The sequence below is a fragment of the Catharus ustulatus genome, chromosome 8 (genome assembly GCF_009819885.2).
Source record: "Catharus ustulatus isolate bCatUst1 chromosome 8, bCatUst1.pri.v2, whole genome shotgun sequence".
NCBI lineage: Eukaryota > Metazoa > Chordata > Aves > Passeriformes > Turdidae > Catharus > Catharus ustulatus.
The window spans coordinates 23,310,530-23,334,978 of record NC_046228.1 but is presented as its reverse complement, the minus strand read 5'-3'; the positions used below and the strand labels follow the sequence as shown (position 1 = coordinate 23,334,978).

Genomic DNA, 24,449 nt, shown 5'->3' with positions numbered 1-24,449 from the left:
GAACAGATTTCAAAATGAGCAAATTGCAATAAATTAACAAGGTTCAAAGTTTTGGAAACATGAAATAGCATTTCATCCTGCATATTAGCTTCTTATTCCACACCAAAAAAAGGTCACTAAGGATGAAAATAAGTATTAGATAGTGCTCAGCAGTTGTCCAGTTGTCTTCTGCTGGAGCTGTGCTGAGGCTCAGCTTCTGAGGAGCCTGTGTCTCCTGGAAGTTATAAATAGATCTTCTGTCTGTTTTGATGAAAAATAAACAGAATGGGGATCTCTGTCACTTTGTGTGAAGACTGAGATTTGAGGTCAGCAACTTTTTCAGTCTGCAGGGAAATGCAAGGACAGGGATAATGTGCCTTTACTGTCTGCTTCACTGACATATAACTTAATTTACATGAGACATACAATTTATATGGGAAGTAAACTTTACTTTTGCTATCTTTCACATTACAACATTTGTTGTTTGAGCAGAAGCAGGAATATTGAGAGAAATGAACATTGGCTCCAGTTGGAGATCAGGTTTCTCCAGGTTTTTGACTTCGTCCCTTTGTCCAGCAATTTAAAAGCACTCTTAAATATCCTTCTTAATAAAATTTACAGCATTCCTCTGTAGTATTTCAATTCAGACAATAAGCAGAATTTTATTGACCTGCCTTTTTAACCACCACAATACTGCCATACTGGAGCTTCTGTCTTGGTAACAAGAGTGGGTTGTATCATTCTTTATGTGTACAAGCCATTTTCTGCTGTTAACAACTAAACACAGAGGCAACAGGACTTTTTAAAACAAAAGTTGTGGTTTGTTCTTTAGGGCTTCTGGGTCACGAATCTTACTTCTCTCAAAACATGCTGTAAGAGCTTTAATGTTACTTGACTAGACCTATAGAGAACATGCTATAGATGCATGCTACATTGCAACTGTAGGCTGTTCTATCCAGGATATTTTTTGCTTTCAGCTTGCTGGAAGTTTTTTAGTAGAAAAAAGTCGATGTGCTAACATTAATTTTTGGTTTTCAAATTGGTGTTTTATTGTCTAGGTGTTAACATAATTTAGCTTAATACCAAACTACATGAAAAAGGTTTATCATTCCTTACATGACTGTGATTTTATTTCTGGATTTTTCTTATGCTATACCTGCTTCTTGTGGATGTGTGAAGTTGGGAGTTGTGTTTCAGGCTGAGCTGTCTCAATGAGATCAGTGGTGACAGTGGCAGGAGAGCTCTTGTGCCAGAACACAGTTCAGAGTGCAGTTGAGTAAACTTCCCTACTTATCCCTCCTGCCCTTGTTCTTTGCATTATTTTCACTTCATGCCATCTGTGCTCAGACCTTCTGTTCACAGGGACACAGGAGGTTCCTTCAATGCCCTGGAAGTTTGGCATAGGGAGTGAAACACTAAAGAATGTGTTAACACTGGTATTACTCCCCAAAAGGTGAACATTTCCTTTCACACCACAGCACTTTCTCCAGACCTATTCCTGCTGTTAATTAGCATGTAGTATTGCAAACATCCTATTCCCTGTTCTTTTTTATCCTCTTTTTCTGTGCTTGTGTCACTCACTAAAATGCAGTGGTTTATGAATAGCCACTAGAGAACAGACTGGGCTAATGTGAGTGATTTTGTTTCTCAGAAAACTTTCTTCTCATTAATTTTGGAGAAAATACAAAGTAATATAACAGTTGCTAAGGTTGACTTCTTTTCATGTTGAATTATTGCTGCTTAAAAACTTCTGGCTGTCGAAACCCATCTGTTATCTTTCTTCTTTTTTTTCATTGTTTGTGGGAAGAACAATGCATGTGTAGTGTATGACCATAGTGTGTTTTTACAAATTCTAATCTGAAATTTTAAAACTAGTAATAATGCTTTCAGTTATCACTAGATTTGTGTTCATGCTCTTATAAATGTAGGCCACAGCATTGGCATAAGGTATTGTTGATCTTGACCTCAGGTACAGAGGTTGGCATTTTTTTTGACAGTTCATAATTTTGGGAGGGTAAGCCCAAACATAAATAATCTTGCTTATTACCCAGTGCTTATCTTACTCAGTGTGACAGTGACACTCAATGATTTTTTAAATTTAGTTTAAAATAAATTAATCAAACCACCTTACGGTTCAGTGCCAGGGCTTGCAACAGAAAATTGTTGTCATTTGTTCCAAGTGACATCTGTTTGTTTAATTCATAACACAGAAAAACTACCTTGGTAAATTGAATTAAATATGCAGTCCACCTGTCTTTGTGCTGCCTGTTGTTGCCAGTTAAGACTTCAGTTTTTCTACTTAATGAACATACATCTCCCAGATACAATATTATATATTTTAAACAAAACAAAAGTGTGCAAGTGTTTACCTTACCTCATTTCTTGAAAAGTAGACGGTATGGGCATGGTTTATATTTTGAAAATAGAATACCAGATTTCTGTGTAGGAAACAGGAATATTGATGAAGTGCTGGGTGTTTTCAAAGATTCTATGTATGTTTGGAGCCAAGGCCATGGCAGGGTGTTTCTAGTCCTATAAAAGTTTGTCTGTTTGCTTTCAAAATGCAGCTTTTCTTTCTCTTCTCCGAAAATACAAATCATAAGAGCTTCCCCTCCCCATAATAATGAAAATTCTTACTTTTTTTGTGCTAAGACAAGCTGAAAATTAAAAGCAGGAAAATTATAGAGGTTAGCTTCAGTAAGAAGATAAACAGTGTCTCAGAAAGCCATTGAAAATGATGATGAAGAGCTAGGAGAGATCTGTATCTGTTTCTGCAGTGAGATGTAAGGAGGAGAGACAATACAGCTTCACTTTGGAGGGATGAAAATAGTACAGGGGTCAGCAGGTTCCTTAGGGCTCTGATTTCTACTAGTAAGGAGAGCATGGAGTGTGGTTTTTGCTTTAATGGATCAAGAATAACTTTGCTGGTGCCCGTGTGGATTTATTTCCTTATCCTGTTTGTACTCGTTCTAGTAGTTGTTTTTTGCCCCCCATCCAATGGAAGGGGAATGCTTTGGAAGATCCACTGTACTTTTGAAAACACAAAGCAAATTCCAGTGCCTGACCAGATGTGTCAGTAAGACATAATGGTTGTTGTGTGTATAGTCTTTCAGTTTGAATGTGTATGTCCACAATTTCTTTGAATCATTTTGTGTTCTCTTTAGCTGTCCATTATCACTGCTATTTATTTGCTGGATATTGCTTTTATTTGTATCTTCTCTTAATCTGTGTAGGTGATAAATGTGCATTTATGTTTCTGTATGTGACAAAGCATCCCAATTCCCAATCCACCAACACTTTGTTTTTGATGAATTCTGGCCAGAGAGCACTACTTGCCGTGCAGGCATGAATCAGTGAGTGATCGCTTATTCTGTGCAAATGCTTGTCCTTTTGTGCTTGAGCTGAGGAACCGGGGAGGTGACATTTTAAAAACACTTAAGTTGTGACTAGAATCATCCTGCCTTGAAAACCAGATGATGCTGTTCTACTGTGCCCAAATGTCAAGTGATTAATAGCAGTGGTTAGTATTTGCACTTCTAGGAATGATTACAGGGGTTCAGCCTAAAAGTGGCAGGAGGGAGTTAAGTTCTGTAACCAGGCAGGGCTTGTTCTGACTTGTTCAAAACAATATACTTCCCTGATACAGGTTTTTAGTAAAGGGGTGTTTCTTATCTCTTCAAAGGGCCGTGGTAGCTCAGGTATTCAGGGTTTAATTTTTCAAAATTTTCCTGATGGCTTCTCTCTACATGTCATAATTGCTGTCTGATGGCATCACCAAAAAGCACTCAAAGTTGTACTTTTTGACGGGCAAACTTCTGGATGTAGAATGAACAGGTTCCAGGTGTTCTTACATACTGAATGAGCTCGGTTTGTATTGTAAAGCTTTCCTTGTATGCCTGGAAGGGTATTTCAGCCTAGTGTGTCTTGCAAATATTGATCAGCTCCTAGGTTTTGTGTATGTGGAGCTGGTGGCAAGTCTCCAGCTTTATTTTTTTTCCTATTAGCCTACCTGAAGATAACAACTTCATTGTATTGCTTATTACACTTAGGACTCAGATGCTTGGACTCGTTAATAGTGCAGGGACTGAGACAGGAGCTCCATTTGGGTGGGTGAAGAGGGTTTGTGTGGGGTTTTATTTGTTTGTTTTGGCAAGTGTTAATGTACATTTGTGCATTGAGACCCTTCCCTCTAGTAATCTTTCTAGAGAATGGAGAAAAGCATGCTTTATGAAGCTGAAAGATAAATAAATATAACCAACCTCAAACTCTCACCTGTCAGGCTACATAACTGGATACATACAGAGAACATGCCAAAAAAATAAGAATGCTCTTGGGATTACAGTAATTTCACGAATACAAGCCGCAGCAAGAAGACTAAAATTTTGGTGGAAACCCGAAAATGCGGCCAATATTCCGGTGCGGCTAATCTATGGACAAAAATGTGATATCTGCCCTTACCTAGTATCATGCTGGTCCAGTCCCGAGCCAAAACAGTCTGAAATCCATGGTTTCCCGTTGTTCCGACGATGAACCAATCAGAGAACAGCTTATTGCCTGCCTGTGGATGGCGGCGTTACTGAGGGGCGGGGGTTGTTATCGGGGTGAGTTACCTCGGCAGTTCGATAAAAGTGTGTGATATTTCTCTGTACTTTTTAAAGTGTTTTCAGTCTTGTGCGGCTGCGGGGCTGGCTGGGCTCGCAGGGAGAGGGCTGGGGGAGCCTCTCTCCCCGCAGGGAGAGGGATGAAGCAGGCAATCGGCTCGCAGGGAGAGGGCTGGGGGAGCTGCTCAGCCCGCAGGGAGAGGGCTACAACGGCCGCTCCCCCCGCAGTCGCAACGGCTACAACGGGGCCGCTGCCCCTGCGGGGCTGCGAGGGCCAGAGCGGCGCTCCCCCCGCGGGCCGCGGGGGCTAAAACGGGGCCGCTTCCCCCGCGGGCTGCGAGGGCCAGAGCGGCGCTCCCCCCGCGGGCCGCGGGGGCTAAAACGGCCGCTCCTGTGCCAGCACGGAGATGTGGCTCCGCTCGGAGCTCAGCTGCCTGCCCGCGCAGCTGAGCAACTGTTTAAAGGCAACGCGGATCCATTGGGAATGCTCGCAAAATGACCACACTATTGTTCCTGTCTTTTTCGGCTTGTAAATAAAGGGTGTGTCTTTTTTCACTTGGAAACAATGTTTCCGAGGTCGGCAGTAAGCCAGTAAGCCCCAGCGATCCCGCGATTGTGTTACTAAATGACGATTTTGTGAAAGTTCGCTGGGAACTAAAGTGCGGCTAATGTTCTGGGTGCGGCTTATCTATTAACAAAGGCAACAATGTTGCCAACACACCAGCAGTGCGGCTTATATTCCGTGCGGCTTGTATTCGTGAATTTACTGTAAATCTTTCTTGTTCATCTCATGGTCCTCATACTGAAGATAGTAGCATGTAGGTAATTTGAATTTGTTCTTTATCAAAAAAGTCTGGATCTCTGTGAAAGTCTGAAGTTGTAAATGTTTAAATGTTTCCTCTGACTGGAAACAAGTTGTTGGGTGTTTGGCTTTTTTTGTTTTGTTTTTTGTTTTTTGGTTTTTTTTTTTTTTACTTTCAGGATCTCTGCAGGGGCTTGGATTTCTTTTCCCTCATTTATTTAAATTATCTTAATTCTGCGAATTTTTTAAAAACACTGATTTATTAAGTATTTCTGGAAGGATCTCTATATTTTAAATAAAACAGAATCAGCGCAGGCATCTCTAATTAAAAAGCAAATTTAGCCCTTAAGTGAAAAGTTGCAGGATTTATTTTCCCATCAGGATAAAGGGTAGCACAGGAAGGGAAAGCAATTATTTAAAGAGCTGCATGTTATTAATCCTCTTTTCGGTTGAAGAATTTAAATTTTCTTTGAAGTTTTCCTGTGATGCTATTTGTGAAAGAAAAGAGATAGTTATATGCTTTTGTACAAATTAAAACTCTCTTGGGATTTGTTGCATTGTGGAGTTGGAAATGTGGACTACTTTCTAATGGATCCAAACTAATATTCGCAGTTGTTTTTGATATATCTTCTAATGTACTCAAAATGTCGATTTTTGGAAGATATTATCCAAGCAGAGAGAAAATGTAATATTTCCCATGAGGAATTTGTGGTTTATAGCACTCTTAGGAAAGATGGAGGTGTTGAGCTGAGCTCCAGTCATCTATTAGCTTTTACATACTTCAGTTTCACGATTAGACTTCCTTTTTTTTTTCCTACTTTGTATTCTTAACAACAAAATCATGCATCAACTTAAGAATAGATGGACGTGGAAAAATTGTGACTGAATGTAATCTACTTGTTTGTAATTTAAATATCTTGAAAATTCTTGACTTATGTATTGGCAATGTAGAATAAGGCTATCTCTGTTACAGCAGCACTACTATGAGAGAATAAAGAAAAACGTGGTGAAAATGTCTTGTAGAAAAGAGTTGCAGTATCAAAAATGGTTGTAATTCATGATGGGAGATTTTAATGCTGTGGTAAACAGTGATCTTTCTCAACCTGTCTTCATTGTAATTTCCTAAGCAGTTTTTCATGTTACAGAGTAGTTGAATTTGGTCCTTATTGTAATGTCTTTGAAATATTTGGTGGTTATGAGTGCAGTAGCACTGTAATTCATCCCACTTCAGGCTTTTGATGGTTTTTTTTTTTAGGGGGAAAGCTTTTCTTAGTTTATAGGACTTGGTTTTTATTATAATTTATTCAGTGGTTAACTGTATGTCAGTGTTTCATGATGGAAACTGTATGTGAGGAAAAACAATGGATGCAATAGATGTTTACCTCTTTTTCCTTAAACCCATTACCATTCTCCTCATGTTTTTTCTCTTGTCTGCACACCCTTGACATCACTGTTCTCATAGCTATTGTTGAAATGGGAAGCACAATGGAACACTTGAGCCTGATGGCAGCTGGTTTTATTGACACCATCTCTTTTAGGAAAATCCCCAATATCTGCAGAACTTGATCAAGGAAAAAAGATGTGAAGCAAGCCAGTATTCTGAAGAGAAGAGGTGTGGAAGCCAGCCATGAAGCCTGCATGGCAAAGCCTGTTCATGGCTACATTTGGACACACAGTATTTACTGCCTCTACTGTTGCTGCTGTGGAATCAGTGAAATGTGGATGTTTGTTTGGTTAAATGAAAAGGTTGCAAAGTGTTGCAGTCTGCTACGCCCAACCATCTGGCGTGTTTATTTAGAACATGTTTGTGCTGTGTCAGGTGAACCTGAATGTTAAAACTGTCCCCACTCAATCTGCATGCCTGACAAGTGGTGCTGATGGGGAGGCAGCATCTTCATTCGCGCCTTTGCTCCAAAATGAAAATGAGAGATGGTTAAGGAGAAACCAGACCTTTCTGACAGGCAGGTGACTTCCCAGTCAGCACAGGCCTTGACTTGTTTATTGTCTTAGTCACCCCTCTTGGCTGAGAGGCCACTCTTTCTCCGCTCAAGAGCTCTGACTTCTGCTGTCCGATACACCATGTTCTACCTCTGTGTTGTAGTCCAGTTTTCTTTCTTTCTTTTTCTCTTATGTCACTGTCTTAGTGAATTAGGGCATTATATTTGCCTTTGGAGTAGAGTGCTGTACATCAAGTGCATTTGCTGAATTTTTAGCCTGTGTCTCTTCCACAGACTCCAAGAAGTCAGCTGCACTCCACGTAGCTCAGTGTGTACTGTCATGTAATGCTAATGCTACTGCTTCCTATCAGAGTGTGATTTCAGGCTTTTATCAGTACACTGTCAGTGCATTAAGCTTTAGAACTTTTTGCAGAATTGATATTTCCTGTATTGCAGACATTGCCCCATCCTTTCCCCTCTGTGCCCTTACAGTTGCTCTTATGGTGAAAATTTGGATTCTAAAAATCCTCCCCTTAGTAAGATCTTCCTGCCTGTCACTAGGACTCCCTGTAAGTTCCCACCTATTCCTTATAAGCGCTCTGCAACTGCTTGCTTAGTAACCCGGAGCTGTTGGTTTAAAAGGTCCTGAGTAAGTCATTGGCCACTAGGTGACTTGCTACACTTGCGGCAGTTGCTTCTTCCCAAAATAATAACTGCAAAAAAGCTAAAAGGCCCATCTAGCACGATGATACCCCTGCTATGTAGGAAAAATCCTCTCTAGACACTCAAATGGATTTAGTCTCCAAACAGGGCCTTGTGATTAAGAAGCCAGAAGAAGAAGCCACTAGGAATTTCTGTGTCTAAGCAAGGAAACTCCGTCGGCTTTACAAAGCACTGGGTGGCTCCTCCCTGCTCTATCAAGCCAGAGCAGAGGCTGGGAACATTGCCTCCTCCTGTCCTACCATGACCGAGAGAGAAGGAAAAGTAGCAGCCCTCGTGTCCTCCAGAGAAGAGGCAAAAAGTGGGAATTTGAGCTATCATTTCTTCCAGATGAGTTCCCTTTTTTCCAGCACTCTCAGCTCTTAGCTCCCAGGTAGAGTGAGCATTTGTATGCATGAGCGGTCTGGTACTTGGGGGAAGATGACTTTTTGTTCTATTTAGTTACATGTGTTACTTTTGCCTTTAGGAAGCTTAAGCACTATTTTCCTGTGTATTCCCTGTGTGTGTCAGGGAGAGCTCTGCTCACACACAAGCTGGTGGTGCCTGTGCCAGTGGATGAGGTTATGGGGCTGTTACTGCCCCATCACAGCCTCAGGTTACCTCTGGTGAGGGGTGACAAGTTCTTGTGGGTGCTGCAGCTGGAACCAGAAGATGCATGACATTCACACCGGGGGATTTCTGCAACAAACTATTTTTGTAAATAGTTCATAGGTAATAGACTCCTGTAATAATCACTCAGTACAGCAGAGCAATTAAGGACATACTTCATTGTGTTGTTTGAATGAGACCATAGGTGCAGTTTCTTTTCTGTATCTGTATTTTGGATCAAATATATTCTTAATTGATTTTGTTGCTTTCTCTGCCCCTTCTTCTGAGGTCATAGCAGTGCTTGGAACTTGCAAGAGTTGTCTGGTTAAGCTGTTAGCTTTGTGAAAACTGATACATTTCTGGAAAGATCCTGTACAGATGCAAACAGAATGATTGCTCCAATCTGTTTAATCTGGGTTTGGATAGGGGTCTTGGTCACTTAGCCATGGATTCAACATCTCCTTTGTCTGTGGTGCTTGGTGTGTGCAAGTAGCATTCACACAGTTCTGATGACCTTCCTGTAATAGCAGATGTCCTGAAAAGGATATGGGCCTGAAGTCTGTGGGTAGCAAGGACTGACATCTCTTTTACTGAACAGAATCTTGTACTCTGTTTCTACAGAAGAAATATATATGTATTTAATATGGAATTGCTGCTGGCAGTAGGTTTTCTTGATCTACAGCACTAGGAGGGGGAAAAGCAGCAGTTTTTTGTTCTTCCTTACTTTTGCTATCTTAAATGAAGTCGAATGTTGAAGAATAAAATTAACTTGCCAAGGTGACAAGAAGATTTAAATTAAATTATTGAGCTTAGATATATATTTTCTCTTACCATTTTAAGTTAGAACTGCTGCAGAGACAAAAGGAGCTTGGGTATGAATGCTCTTCTGTATGAAAGTGTGTTTTTTCCATTGTAATGACACAAAAAAGTTGAGTTTAAAAACCTTCTGTAACATACTTTAATGAAACCATCTTGGGACATTTTTGTCCCCTTGTTTTTTTCTGAGTGAGGGTTTAATATTGAAGCATGCTGTGAAGAGCAGTATAAGGAGAGTTCATTTCTTTAGGGTTTAGTTGGGGAGTATATTTCTCCTTTCAAGGTTGCAAGGAAGTTTCTTGAGCATTATGCCAGATTTCACACCAAGGAACATGAACCACTTTTTTGAGATAGGCATGATTTGGAAAAGTCAAATCTCCCAACATCACTCTAATTTCAAAGGAGACACGTTCAGTAGCGACTCCCACATAGTCCAGATTTGGCTGGTTGTGTTGATACATCTGCAGTCCTGAGAGTGGTAGATGTGAACTGGTTTGTGACTTGTAGCAAGATGAGGATTCCAGACTAGAAACAGCAGGCTCCTATGAGGAGCTGTTGTGTAAGTAACCTCTTCAATCAGTTGCTGTCTTGGTTCCTCAGCTGTAGTGGGCTGCTTTCTGAGAGGAACATTCCAACTGCTTTGTTCTGGTTCTTGTTAGGAAAAGCAGCTTGGCCCATGTCAGTGTGCTAGGGTTGTAGATATCAGGGTATTTAGAGAAGATAGATAGCTTTATAGAGGTAAATGGTACTCAGGTGAGTTTAGAAAGGGTAGATAGTATCAAGAGAGGACAAAAAAAAACCTTTTTAAAATTATGTTTTATCATTTTTTCTTTGTTTTTTATCTTTGACTTATCATACATAGTCCAGCAAACAATTGAAATGTTCCTGATAGCTAGAAGGAAGAAAAAATGGATACCTTTGCTTTTTTACCAGTGAAGTGGAATGGGTTCCTTGGAATACATTATTGGGAATTACTAAAGCATCTGTGTTAAAAATAATTCATAAAAATATCTGTAGTTGTTGGATAAGATAGCTGTAATGACATATCATGTTTTAGAACAGAAGACGGCACTACTGCCTTGATAATGAGCTGTGTAACCTGTGCAATCCACATGAGCTGAAATATGGGACAGTGTTTCACCTACCTGCACTGCATTTTTTCTAAAACTTGATTTTAAATGCATTTTTTTTAAAATGCAATCTGTACTAAATACTGAGGTTGAAGAATCCATAATCAGTTATTCTTTTCTCTGCCTATTGCACATGAACCTATAAAAGTAAATATTTCTCTTGTTAGATGTTGCTAAGAAAATAGGAATTTTATGGGTATTTGTCTGGCATTGTTTTTAATAACTGAAGATGCAATGCTGTAATAACTGACAACTAGGAACTGAATGAATTCAGGACATCTTTACTGATGTCTCTGGCCTCTGGCAGGTTACTTAATTTTTTGAATCTAGGCCTTAACATAAATTATCATATTAAATCGTAATTATTACTTAAATCTGATTTTAGATTCATTTTAATAAATGTTTCAGAGAAAGGTACCCCAGTCCTTTTTCATGTGTAGAGTGTTCTGTCCTTAAAAAGAGTGTATTTTTAATCACTTAGAATTCAAGATTGACTTAAACAATAAAGCATCTATATTTTCCAAAATGGCACTTTTAATATTAATATCTAAATATTTCATTAGTAGCTTGTTATAAAAATTTTTTTCTATTGAAAAGGAAAATAAACTTTTTGACCTCACTATTTCTGTAAAACTGTTAGAGACTGAGCTATCTGGGACATGAAAAAGTGTGGTTTTTTTAGCAGCTTAATTATTTTAAAAGCCATTTCATGTTCATTTAGTTTTCTTGGTGTCCTAAAAATAAATATACAGAATAAATAACTAAACTGTGTTTAAAAGCAGATGGGGAAGAAATAGCAAACTTTTGGCAAGATGGCATCTACTTCTATTAGACCTTAAGAGTTTGTACCTTTGTTCTTGGAGTTGCTCACGTTCTTCAAGGTAAATGACTGTGAAACATCTGTGATAAGTGTGACACAGATGGAAGCAAATACACAATTTAAAGTTTTGTGTGAGATGAGAATTTAGTTTCTGAATGTCACACAACTTACAAGCAGTGACCATGTCTTGTGGTTTGTGACAAACCTGGCTGCACAGGCTGCCATGGAAAGAGTATCTTCAGAGACAGAGCATGGCAGATCCAAGTGGTCTTGAGCTCCTTGGGCAGTTTTGTTGTTATAAAGGCAAAGGGAACATTGAATTTTGGGTTGTTTCCAGTTGTAGTCAAACAACTGCTCCCCTCCAGCATGTAGGACTCCTGCCAACATCAGTTTGGTTTGGTGCATGGAGATGTGGATAAAGCAATGTTTGTCATGCTGCCCTCTCATCCAGTACATTGGATTTCCATCAGAAAAATCATTTGCTGACAATAAGTTGAATCAGCTGGCGGTCCCTGCACTGCAAAGGGAGGTGGGAGGAAGAGCAAAATTTAATTAACAATGGAAATTTACAGCTGAGGAGCACAGAGGGTTGTTTAACCTCATCCTTAAACACGGAGAGGTAGCAAAAGAAATTTGCACAGGCAAAGGCTCCTTCCAGTCTCAGTCCTACAATAAGCTAAGTGTTCCTAGTTAGAAAACATGCTTAATTTAGGAGTCAGCCATACTGCAGATATAAATGCAGTCCCTAAAGATGGATGAGCTACCAAGAGCTGTGCAGCCAAGATCTGAGCACTCCCCATCTTGTGGGGTAAAACACCTCATGGTCCTTGAATAAACCCCTTGTTTTTCACGCACTGGAGCAGGTTCAGTATACTTGTCTCTTTGGCCCTATGCTGAGAGTGTTTATCTGAGAGAGGAACTATTGTGACACAGTTTAGTTCATATAATGAAGTTTGGAAGATGAAATAACCTTCTTTGAGTTGAATTATAGATAAGAGGGGGGAGAAAGAGTTAGAGGATTGAAAGCATATGTGTAATGAATTTTGAGAAGGTGGATCCCTATCTCTTTTGCCACTCCAGCCCTCTTGGATACACTGTGCTTTAGAGCTATGAGCAGAACCTGCATATTTGTATTTGTATGGAGGAGGATGAGAAGTTGCTGTGTAGTACTGGCAGTTGACAGCTTATCTCTCTTAATCTGAACACTGTATTTTTTCTCACAAATCATTCAATAATATCCCAGAAGATATCATATTTGGTCCTTTGTACTACTTCCTTACAGAAGGTGCCAAGTGCAAGCTTGTTTCAGAGACATTGTTTGGAGGTTAGCTGACTAGGCTTTTTTTAGTTTCTCCTTGCAGAACAGGTGATGTCCAGTGTTTTGTGGTGTTTCACAATTCAGAAGTTAGAAAGACAGAAGAGAGAAAAAGAGATTTAATTTTGTGTGACTTTTTAAATTCTGCCAGTCTTGATTTGGTACTGCTGGTGAGGGTATTGCTGGTTTAGACAGTTCCTGTCTTCCTAGGACATGTAACTCTTGGTTTTTTCCCCTCTTTCCTCCACCATTGTCTTCCTTAGCAAGGAAAATACATGTCACTCTTTCTGTGTGGCAGTTGTGTGAAAGATGAAGGTAAACTGGAACACAGTTCTTTGTTGTCCCTGGAAGTCACTTCCACACTTAAACAAGTTCCTTTCCTTAATTTGCAAATTCTTAAGTGGCCTTTCTATAATCTGATTAATGAAGACAGTAATAACTTAAAGAAATTTGACTTGCTCTAGTTGTTGAAAATAAAAGGAAATGAGATTCTTAAGGTTCTCAAGTATATACTGTAGCAGTTTCTAAATCCTTGTGCTCTGCCAAAGCTGTTTAATGCAGCTGGGGACTGATCCAAAGCTTATGTCTGGATGAGCGAAAGAGAAAGCAAGTCTGCCATGTAAAGTCAGGATGGTTATGTATTTTCCCTGTCTGTATGAATGTGTATCTGTAAAAGATATGTTTGGCTTTTGGTTTGCTTGTACTTTTTTTTTTTTTTTTTTTCTTGTTTGATTGGCTTGGGTTTTTTGTTCATGTAGTTGTTGGGTTTGGGTTTTTTTTCTTATTTTTATTTTTAAGTAGGTGTAGGTTCTACTGTGTTTCTCAGAATCCTGTAATTTCAAGGTGTAATTTTGAACTTTGGGAACATGTCAGCAATTGTTATAAATTGGTGAATTGAAATCAAATGTAGCAAGTTTTACCACTGGGAGATTTCAGTATGAAAAGTAAATACTGGCAGAAAAATATTAAAGTCAACTATTTGGAAAAGTGTGGTGAAAGGCATGTGAACAAAGTGTGATGCACTTTCAACATTTATCTAAGAAAGTATTTATGGCTTCTTATTGAGTTTAGTGTTCTGACTCTTTTTGTGCAATTTGACAAGATGGACAGCCAGAAAATATTAAGAATAGGAAATAAAGTGGAAAATTCTTCTATGGGAGGGTATTTTTTCAAAAAAATTATTAGAATACATGGGTGTGCAACTCATAAATAAACAGGGTGTTCTAGTGCCTTTGGTTGTAGAAAGGAAGTGACCTGTGCCTTTTCTGGATTGTTTGTTTTTTGTATTTTTTTTCCTACCCCTATCTGAATTGCTGTTGGGATGATTTTGAGTGTTTCTTTTATATGAGGAGGCGTCTTAATGAATGGGGAAATATTTCTTGGAGCATTTGTAGGTACCAATGATGTATTGCTAGTTTGATCAATCAAAATATGCCAAGCACAATGCTACTTTAGCCTGGATTTAATACAAGGATATGTGTCAGTACAGTATCTAAAGATGAATTTTAATTTTGTGACAGCTGTGTAGAAACCTCTGGTTGTTGTTTCTGATGTTTACCAATACTGCTTCTGATGAATACTGCAATACTGCACTTGTTACAGATAAGAACTTGTACCCTGTGTGCTTTGAAAACCAAACCACACCAGACAATATTACTAGATTGTTGTTGTTGTTAGAAGTGAGGAATCATGAAGTGGTCAGATGATTCCTCCCCTCTTCACAATTGTAGATTTTCTTGATAGCATGCCATGCATACCGGATCTGGCGTCTACAAATATGAGCTAATGTTTTAAGAACATTGCTTTGGAGAGTCATGTTTCTCCATTGATGAAGTCGGTTCACAAAACCTTTCTGTCCATCCCAGAGAGCAGAATTTAAGTCATTTTAAGTCTTGTCTTTGGCTTGTAATGCAGGACAAGAAGACAGAGAGGATCAGTGTCTTGAAGTTAAATAAAATGAAGATCAGTTAAGATTATGAGATTTTGAGTCTTTTATTTCTTCACTCTAAAAGCAAAAAGCAGCTAATAATCATTAAAATTTTCTTTAGGTATGGAATCTTTTAGAGGAACTGGGTGATTTTGCCTTTAATTGCTGAGCATAATTAAGTGTCGCTTCCTGGCAGAAGATTTTGTTGTGTCTGAGTCCCACACAGTTTTGATACAGGCTCAGTACACATTGTCTGTCATAAAGATGTCCTACTCTCTTTAATATATTGATTTGTTTTTTTTAGCATTCCTTATGATTCTAATCAGTCTAGGTCCAGACTGAGAGAAATACTGCAAGTCATATGAGTTTAGAATATGCAAGGAGGTTAAATATAACTACTGTGGAAATTATTTTGCTTTTAGTAAGCTTTAATTAAATAAGAATAGAACTTAAATTATTTAAAAATGTCTGAAATAGAAGCAAAAATGTGCATCAGATTTTTTCTGAAACCAGACAGTGACAGTGTGTCAATAACATATTCATTGTTTTGTTTAAAAATTTGAACAAAACAAAAAAATTCCATCCCCTACAATTGAATAGGATTATTTACAACCAATGTATTTAAAATCGTTTTTCATAGAGATTTGTCAGAGGAAAGTCTACTTCAAGATGCAATTCTTCTCACTTGTTTCCAGTTCTTTTTTTCTTTTTTTAAATTAATTTTTCTGTTATTACTTGTGTTATTAGAATTATTTTATCACATCTTGCCTTTCATTCATCTAACACCATAGTAGTTACAGATGTCATGCTTTTCTCTAGTAAGAAGCAGAGGAGATGAGCATAAACGAATTTCTTATTTTCTAGTCTGTTCTTCCTTCAGTCTATTCTGTACAGTTACTCCTGCTGCTTCTCAGCTTTTATTTCTTAAAGAAACTAGAAGAAAGAAATATTGGAAGATAAGAAAGAGGGACTATAGGAAAGCGAGCTCCTAAAAGTATTGAAACTGTCTTAGAGCTTGGCTGTTGTGAGCACAGCTCTTGCATTCTGGAGGGTACTGAAAATAGTCTAGGCTTTTGTACATACTCATTCCCTGTTGTTTATGTGGTGTGTTTACCTGTCTGTGAGGGATGGTGGAGCTGTTTAGTTCATGTTTTGAAGTAGGACCTGTCCTTCTAGTTCTTCTGGTAAATGAAATCTAGCATACTTCTAAAATAGCTAAAATGAAAGGCTTCACTGTCTATTGATCTATTAATGCATGAGAAAATTTGCTGCTTTGTGGGTCCTTGCTTTTAAGAGTAGATGCTCAAAGTTGCAAATGGAGATAAGCAAATTTTCTTTACAAATTTACAGTAATTTCACGGCCATAAGGTGCACTGGATTATAAGGTACACCTCCGGGAGTTGGCAAATGTCGCAACTTTGTACATTATATAAGGCGCACCGGACTGTAAGGCGCACTTCTGGGTTCAGACCCAAATTTTAGTCAAAAGGGTGCGCCTTATAGTCGTAAAATTACTGTAAATGAATTTTCTAAGTTTGAATGAAGTTTGAGAATAAGAACACAAATCAGTTACACAATGAATGAGGAGTTGGTACACGTAAAGATGTGAGCAACCAAAATAGATTGCCACTATTGTCACAGGTATCACTCCTGATCTTCCTATTATAGACATAAATCTCTGTATTTTCAGTCTGTCTGAAGTAAATTGTGTCTTTAATATTTTGCTGAACTCATTTTTGCCATGTTATGCAAAATGGTTTTCTACCCAGTGCACGGTGCAATGTTCATTTACAAATTATACTTTGCCTGTTAGATTTTTATGTTTCAGTGATGTGTGTTCTGTCTTATTTAGTAATTTAAATAATTTTAGTAAATTTATTTGTCATCTACAGTATGAAGGAAATTAATCATAGCTTTATCTGGGTAAAGGAAAAGGAGGAGAAAAAGTAATACTGTTTTTATTTTCCTGATTCTAGGGTCTACTTACAGTGTGTTGTCCATAATGCCTTCTGATTCTGAAAGCAGCAGTTCTCTGAGCAGCATTGGTGAGTAAAGTATTAATATTGCAACTTGGTGAGTTTGTCTTTTGGGAACTGGGAGAGCAAGTTTTTAAGGTTGCCTCTGGGAAAAAGATAGAGGGATCCTGATTGTAAAATCAAAGAAGTTGAACTATAAGATGTAACCATCCATCTTCATCAGGAATGAGTGTGCTTTTGTGCAGTGCAAGCTAAGCCTTTCCATGGCTGGCTGCAGTTGCTGCATGTAAAATCTGTTACATTTGGATATATTAAATGATGTAACTATACTTCGTGTTACTTAGTAGAATGATATAAAAATGGCAACATTGTGTTTACACAATTCTGGGCATATGAAAATATATATAAGCTTGTGTATATATGTATGAATGTATTTATGTAGATGTGGAAATTGTGGTCAGAGTCAAAAGCATCATAGAAGTTACAAATGTTAGCCAAGGCCATAGCCTTCTAAACCTTAAACGGTGGCTGCAAGCTTTAGTATTTTTTCCTGTGTTCTATTAATTGCTTCATTTTCTCTGTTTTAAAATCATTGGGAAAGGCAAAATACTTAGAAAAAAAATTGAGCTAGAAGAAACATTATTAGAGGTGTTTTGTCCACAAGACCATCTTGGAGCAGTTCTATTAGCTGTCAGTTTTCCTCATCTTCACTTTTACAAATACCTTCTATTGTGAAATCCGTGTAAAAGTCATTTGCCCTGGATAGGGAATGCAGGCTCTTGCATATTTAAAGTTCCAGTGTTGTGTCAGGCATCTGTAGACTTCCCTGACAGCAGCAGGCAAGTCAGTTGTCTTTTTAAGGATGTGGGTAGACATCTGTTGCAGTCACTGAGTTGAACTTTTAACTCCAGCAAGCTGGAACAAGATTTTAGGCCTGAATGAACTATTTACTGGAAATACTGGAAGCTGTGACATGTTAGTTTGATTTTAATCAAGACCACACTTGTATACTGCTACCTGAAGGAAGGGTAGATTAAATTTGCTGCGAATAAACTGGGGACTGGAAATAGAAAGAAAATAGTTCCCAAATTTTTAGGGCAACCAGACTCAGAAAGGCACCTTCTAAAGAAGGTAATTATTCTAAAATGAAATCCAGTAAGTTTGTAGGATAATTGGATGAAGAAATGGCTGAGATAGGAGAATTGCAGATGGTCTTTTCTAGTTCTATATTCCTCATTTTTAAAAGGAGTGGCACACTTAAATCTTAATTTTGTTTAATTTTTTTTTACATTCCTTCCCACAAACTATGTTTTCTCCGTATTTTACAATGCTGAAGTTCATACTGAATTTGTGCGCTTGACATAAGAAGCTGAAATCAAAATTGATTTATATCTTTGGAGTTCGCAGTAATCAAAGTTGTGACCTGAAAATTAAGTACCCTGCTATTAAACAAAAATATTGATCTGATATCTCCATAATTTTGTTTTACTCAAATTATTCATTTGAGCTTAGTATTTAATATTTAAGAGATTAACAGCCAGGGGAATTCTTGTTTGAAGCTGGCATGTTTATTTTATGGTGTGATTATAGACTTGTTATTAACGAGTCTGATTTTTGCTCCAACTGTTTTCTCACCCTCACGCCTTGTTCTAGAAGAGACAGTATTTTTGTAATCTAATATCAATAGAAAAATTACTTAATAACTGACATATACTCATAGACATCTTTGCAAGTCGCTTCAAAGATTATTCTAATACTGACTGATTTATTGAATGGCAAACCATCATAACTAAATCTGCCTGCATACCAGCTCCCTTAAGGCTTCATATGACTTGTTTGAATGGAATCCTAACAAATACTGAGGTGCTGTAGCATTTGAGGAATTTTATATGCATCTTCCCCCCACTCTCCTATCTTACTGAAATAACTTTCACAAGGGTAATTCTGTGCAGGAGAAATGGTAAGTTTAACCTATGAAATGAATGCATCAGTGAAAAAAGGTAAATAAATTCTAGTTTGGAGACAGTGCAAGCTTTTGAATATGTTCAGTTTGACATTGATAGTTATATGTGTACACACATGTATATAAAGGAGTATTTTCACTTCTCCGCTCACATAGACCTTCCTCACAGGGAAGATAAAGGATCTATTTTATTACAGCTGTGTTCAAAACACTGGTTTACAATTAATACCTTGATTCTGTGTATTGAGTAGCTCAGAAACTGATTGGCACATTTGACTTTTTAGGGGAAATGCAAAAGGTTTTGGGGCTACTAATTACGCCCAGATAAATCATCAGATAGTTAGGCTTAGGATCATTTAATTAGGAGAGATTATGCCATCTTTCATATGTGGTCTTAAGACTCCACAGTTCGTAAATGTAAATAGAGACTCGTGTGTCCATGTGCTTCATCTTTTCTTCCCAAACCTTAATTACCCTAGCTATTGTTAGAGATAGTTTCTGCTGCCAGCATTTTTAATTAAATAATCTTTTTCTGAACTACTTCCAAGTCAGGAAGTTGTGAAATGGAGAGGCTGCTATACATTTTACAGCTATCCTGGGTTTGGGTTAATTGGTTAAGCTAAGGTATATAACAATAGGCTTGTTCTCCAGAAAAATACTCTGATATAGGAACTAATCTTATATAGAACTAAGATTGTTGTTAAAAGATAGTTCTGAGAAAGCATGGGCTCAGTCGCAGTCTAATAAATAAAGCATAGTGTCAGGGTTTTGAAAGGAAGAGAGAAAGATAGGACATCATTTGATCATTATATAAACCCAAGGTGTACCCAAGTCTTGGATGTATTTACATTTCTGATTCTCTCACTGAAAGCCAAGAGTGCAGCAAGCATGGAGAACAGCAGCATAGATGAAGCAGCAGCTTCTGTATGGGGAGCAAATGGATATTCTGGGCTTCTCTCAGTCTTCAGTGATGTCAATATAAGAGCAGAGCAAGGAGTGATGCAATTTGCATAATGTGACTCAGAGATGAGCTTAGGGCTAGTCTATTCCGAGTACTGTGCTGTCATCCAAGCTTTTTTTCTTTCCCTGCCTCTTGGGGCTTGCAGAGCATGAGGGATGCAAGAATGAACTTCCATCCTCATGTGCATGTGATAGCATAAGCATTGAGTGGAAGCCAGTTTCCTTCCTGTATAACGGCAAGTTAGGAGTCTTAGAGGAGAAACTCTGCCTTTTTATTCATTTGTATCTGTATGTAAATAAAAATGCAGAGTGACACCAGCTTTTACTTGTGTGTTTTCCTCATTGCTCAAAATTAATTTAGATGGCAATTTTTTTCTCTTGTTTACTTGCCTCCATTTCTTTCTGATCTAATAATAAAATTCATACTATGCATGTATAACAGGTAGTTTTGATGGTATGAAGAGCAAATATTCACAATTTATTTCCAAACGAGGTACAATATAAACTGCTATGATGGTGTAAATACCACCACTATCTGTCAGCCCCAGCTTTGTCCCCTCAAAGGAACAAATCCTCATTAAATTGTCAAGGTCTTTATCTGTATTTCCTTTCTCTTTGCCGTTGGCCAATGACAACGACTTTTGTGTGTAAATAAAAGCATCCTTCATCTGCCCGCTCTCTGTGCCCAGCAAACTCTCTGAACAGAACTACAGTCCTGTGTCTGATACCAGAACAATTATTTATGGAGATTCAGTGCCTGTTGTGCCAAGCACAGAACAGTGTCACTGAGGAATTGGATAGAAACCAGTAACACAGCTATATGTGACAGTCCCTGGCAAGTCTCCCACTTGACCAGTCATGATAATAGAGAGGAATAGAACACAGAATCAAGACCCCTTTTCTAAAAATTATTTTAAAAAATGTCAGTTTGTATAGTGCACTTGATAATTTGACATTTGATGCCATGACAGGATTATAGTTTTTACAATCAAGCCATTTTAAAACCTATTCATAATGAAACTTCAGAGTTTTTATTTAGTGCTCAAAAAATGTTTTTTCCTGCCCTCCTTGATGTTCAGATGTTGGGTTTGGTTTTAGGAAATGTTTTTTAATGGAACACAGCAAGTTACATGCAGGCAGCAGGCTGTGACTCTGAAAAGATCCTCCATAATAGTTTCTGTTATGAGTTTTTAACAGAAAGGCATTGCATACTCTTCCATTCTTTTAAAGTATACTGAGTTCCTAAATAGATGAATTTTGGAATAGATAAGACCTTCCATCTTTTCATGTATAAATTTCTTTCCACAGCCAGGCCTCTTTGCATTGTTTTGGTTACAGCTGTCAGGCTTGTAGCCTCTTCATTCCACATTGCATATCAGCACCTTTCTCTTTTAACAGACTTTTACTTTTCCAGCCGTTCAGTTCTTTGCAAATGGTATCACTTTTTCATCAAAAGTGTTTTCTTCTTACTCTTTTCTCTCATATCACTGTGCTACATTTTGCTGTGGGATCTTACATAGAATCATAGATTGGTTTGGGTTGGAAGGGACATTAAAGATCATCTGTGAAGCCCCATGCCATGGACAGCAATCTGTAATGAGCACCACCACTGGCTCTACAGTTTTATGCCTTTCCTTGCAGCCATCAGGTGGCCATAGATCTGTCTCCACCAACTTGTCCAACTTTGACTTCAACTGACGCTGTTTCCTTGCTTAACTTTTTTTAGCTTATCAGCCTGACAGGCTGTTTACAGATAGTTTCTCACTAATTGCATTTCAAGTTGCTTAATCTGAGAGCCTTAATTCTTATTCCAAAGCAAACATTCCCACCCTCCCATCCAATTCCTTCCCAACAATATTAATCTTTCACTCCTCATTTTCATGTCGACCATTTTCACAAGTGTCCTTTCATGTTTTGATTTCACTTTATTGCTTCATACTTTTTACAGCTGGATGTAACAAAGTAATTGTTTTCACTATTCACAGGAGCTGTTCAGTTGCAGGTGTGGCTTATGATGGTCTTTCAATAAAAAATAAATACTCTATCCTTGTCTGAAAGAGTTATTTATTTTTCCTGACAGCCTATAGCAGTCTCTCATTGTATTTCTTGCCTTTTTTTTTGTTGTTGTTTTTACTGACACAAAAAGTTAATATTTGCTAAAGACACCTCAAAAGTTAACACCAAGGAGAAAGTGGCAATATTACACTTGTTGAAAGGCCATGGATGAATAAGGGAGGGTACTAGGAACACCACCAGTATACCACAACACAGTCCTTTTCTGTACAGCAGAAATTACCTTCGATGTTCTGCCTTCTCTCCAATCACTTTTTCTATTCAGAAGTAGTTTTCTTGTAGAATTTGGTCTCAACGATTGAATTAAAACTCTTCATATAGATTTTTTTTCCCCTACGTAGTAAACTACCCATTTAGTTTGCTGAAAACAAGACTTTTAACTTTGAAATACATGTTCTTTCACACACTTAAGGTAACCTTTGCTCTCTGATTTTACTCTGTGAATGATGTAATTGTCTCTAGGATTGATCCTGAATCTCTTGGTGATTTTCAGTGAGTCTGTTAATAAACATCTCTTAAGTATTAAGCTTTCTGAATAGCTTTAGTGTGCTATTGCTGTCTTCTTTGGTGTCTATTTTCAGGCAGCTATGGTTTGACGTTAGTCATGCTCAGGGTTCTCTGAACCTCTTTCTCTTCAAAGGTACTTGAAAGTTTGGAGTAAACTCATGCCCTGTTTCAAAAAAAAGCAACATAACAATAAAAAAGTTAACTTTGCTCACTTATAATGATGCAGTCTTGGAGAAGGGACAGTGGGGTTTTTGTGGTCAGAGAACCACTAATAAAAGAGCTGACCACTTCATGGTATTTTACTTGTTATAGTATCTTCTTAGCATTTGGCAGCTCCATGTATGAATTTCTGAAGGTTTGTTTGGTCTGCAAGGATTTGAATGGAAGTAGTGTATGTGAATACCCATCTCCTGCACTCCAGACAGCACCTCTGGAGCATGGTGTCTGTCACGGCTCGTTGAGACCCTTTATCAGTCTGGGCATTTAGGAAATCCTTTTGGTGATAGTGGTTTTCTTTGGAGCTATGAAATTGATGTGGTGAGTCTGCTCACAAGTGCTACAGGAGAAGATGTGGAGGATGGAGAGCTGGAGGAGCCTCATGCCCTTGGTTGGTGTGCAGCTGGTGACCATAGTCACTGTCCCCTTTGGATTCAGTGTAGACACTTCAATGTGGTTATGTTTTCAGTATATATATGTATATATTCAGTTTTAGCCTGATAAAGGTAGGATTTGAGCCAGGGAACTTCTGTAAATTCAAACCTAGAAGCTTCAGCTGTACATGCCTTGGTCATGGTAACAGATTTTACTCTCAGTTGTATTTCAGCTCATCAAAATTCTGCAAGGACTTCTCAAATGGAGAAAGAGCTTCCTTTCCCCTGCTGCCCCCCATCTCCTCTGTTTTTTAGTAAAAGGTTGTAGATTTTTTTTCACATTGACCTTTCCAGAACTACTGTTCAATTCTTTCTATAGCCTTAAACACTGAAGTTGAAAGTTTATTTTAGATGTTGCTGGCTTTGATTAGGTTTTTATATTCTGAATTAAAACAATATACTGAAATGCTATCCATTCTTTTGTCCTTACATGGTTGTCACGCCTCCATAATGTATAAGGTTTTCTGTCTGTCAAATGAAACTGTTTCTACTGTTCATTATTCTACCTTTCACTTTTCTCTCCTCAGTGTACTGCTGCTTGGTTTTTTTAATGTTTTATTTCACCTGCATGCAATTCTGTTCTGTGCTCTCTGCTGTTTCATGATCACTTAAAAAAATACATCTGAAGAAATGTATCTAAATGATAACTAGAATGTAATTTAGAATGTTACCCTCTTCATAAATCATTGAAAGAAAGTAAATATTTTAGAATGCATTTTCCTACACCAGGCATAAGTCTTTACTTTCCACACTTTCCCTAGCTTGGGGAAAAACCCTGTTGATCATGCTTTGCAACACATCTTGCAAGTATTTTTTAACATTTTCTGTCATGATTTATGAGGCCATGAAGAAATAATGTCCTGAATATGTCTTTTGATTTTCTTTTTTAGGAAAAAAAAGCAATGGAAAAGGCTTTTTACTATGTACAATGAGTAGTCTCCTGTTTGTTTTCAAGCAGGAAGGAGCACAAATTTATGAGTTTAAGAAAAATCATTGTAAAATTAAGGCATTCTGTTAGCTTGTGACAGTGTGCCTTCTGAATTAGTTGAGTCTATCATACAACTGTATTTCTCAAAAACCAAGGAGTTTATTATAACTCAAAATATATTAATGATATTTCATAAAATTGGCCATTTATGCATTGGTACTCAATTTCTTATCTCACCATTATATTAATTTGGCATTATGGTACATTTTGGAGAGGTTAATAAGTTTTCCAGCCCTGTTTCTGTTAAAATGTTCTGTTATTCTTCAAAAAATATGCTACCCCTTCCCCATATTTGAAGTTAACTCCTGAAGCCATAGTTTCTGTGTGGACATATTATCTCTTCAGTCATTGTTGATTAGAGTAATCATCAGAAATGATATTCAGTATGTGCTACAGTAATGGATCTTTGTGGTTTCTGTGAAGTCCAGCATTTGGGGCTATAATAGGGAAGATACCATTGCTCCAGCTTCTGTTTTTAAAGCTGTTCTTTTATACCATTAGTGATGGAAATCCTGCAAAATCTCCCTTTGGCTTAAGTCAGTGCAGACTCAGGACTTAGGGGCTGTGCTGCATTTCAGGTGAAGTGTGTTCTCTCCACACAACACATCGCTGCTGTCGGCTGCTCCAGGACTCAGTGAGTGCTGCTCACCTGGGCACTGGCCAGGGAGGGACTTCCAGGAGGTCAAATCCTCAGAGT

At 38.0% G+C, this 24,449-nt stretch overlaps 1 protein-coding gene across 5 annotated transcripts in view; it reads left to right on the top strand.

Annotated features, from left to right (window-relative positions):
• The window catches only part of DLG5 (discs large MAGUK scaffold protein 5), a 103,191-nt gene that overhangs the window by 20,146 nt on the left and 58,596 nt on the right, over positions 1-24,449 (top strand). For all 5 annotated transcript variants that reach the window (XM_033065659.1, XM_033065657.1, XM_033065658.1 and 2 more), the window contains exon 2: positions 16,612-16,680. In XM_033065659.1, the coding sequence (XP_032921550.1) occupies positions 16,612-16,680 (69 nt within the window). The remainder of the gene's footprint in view (positions 1-16,611; positions 16,681-24,449) is intronic.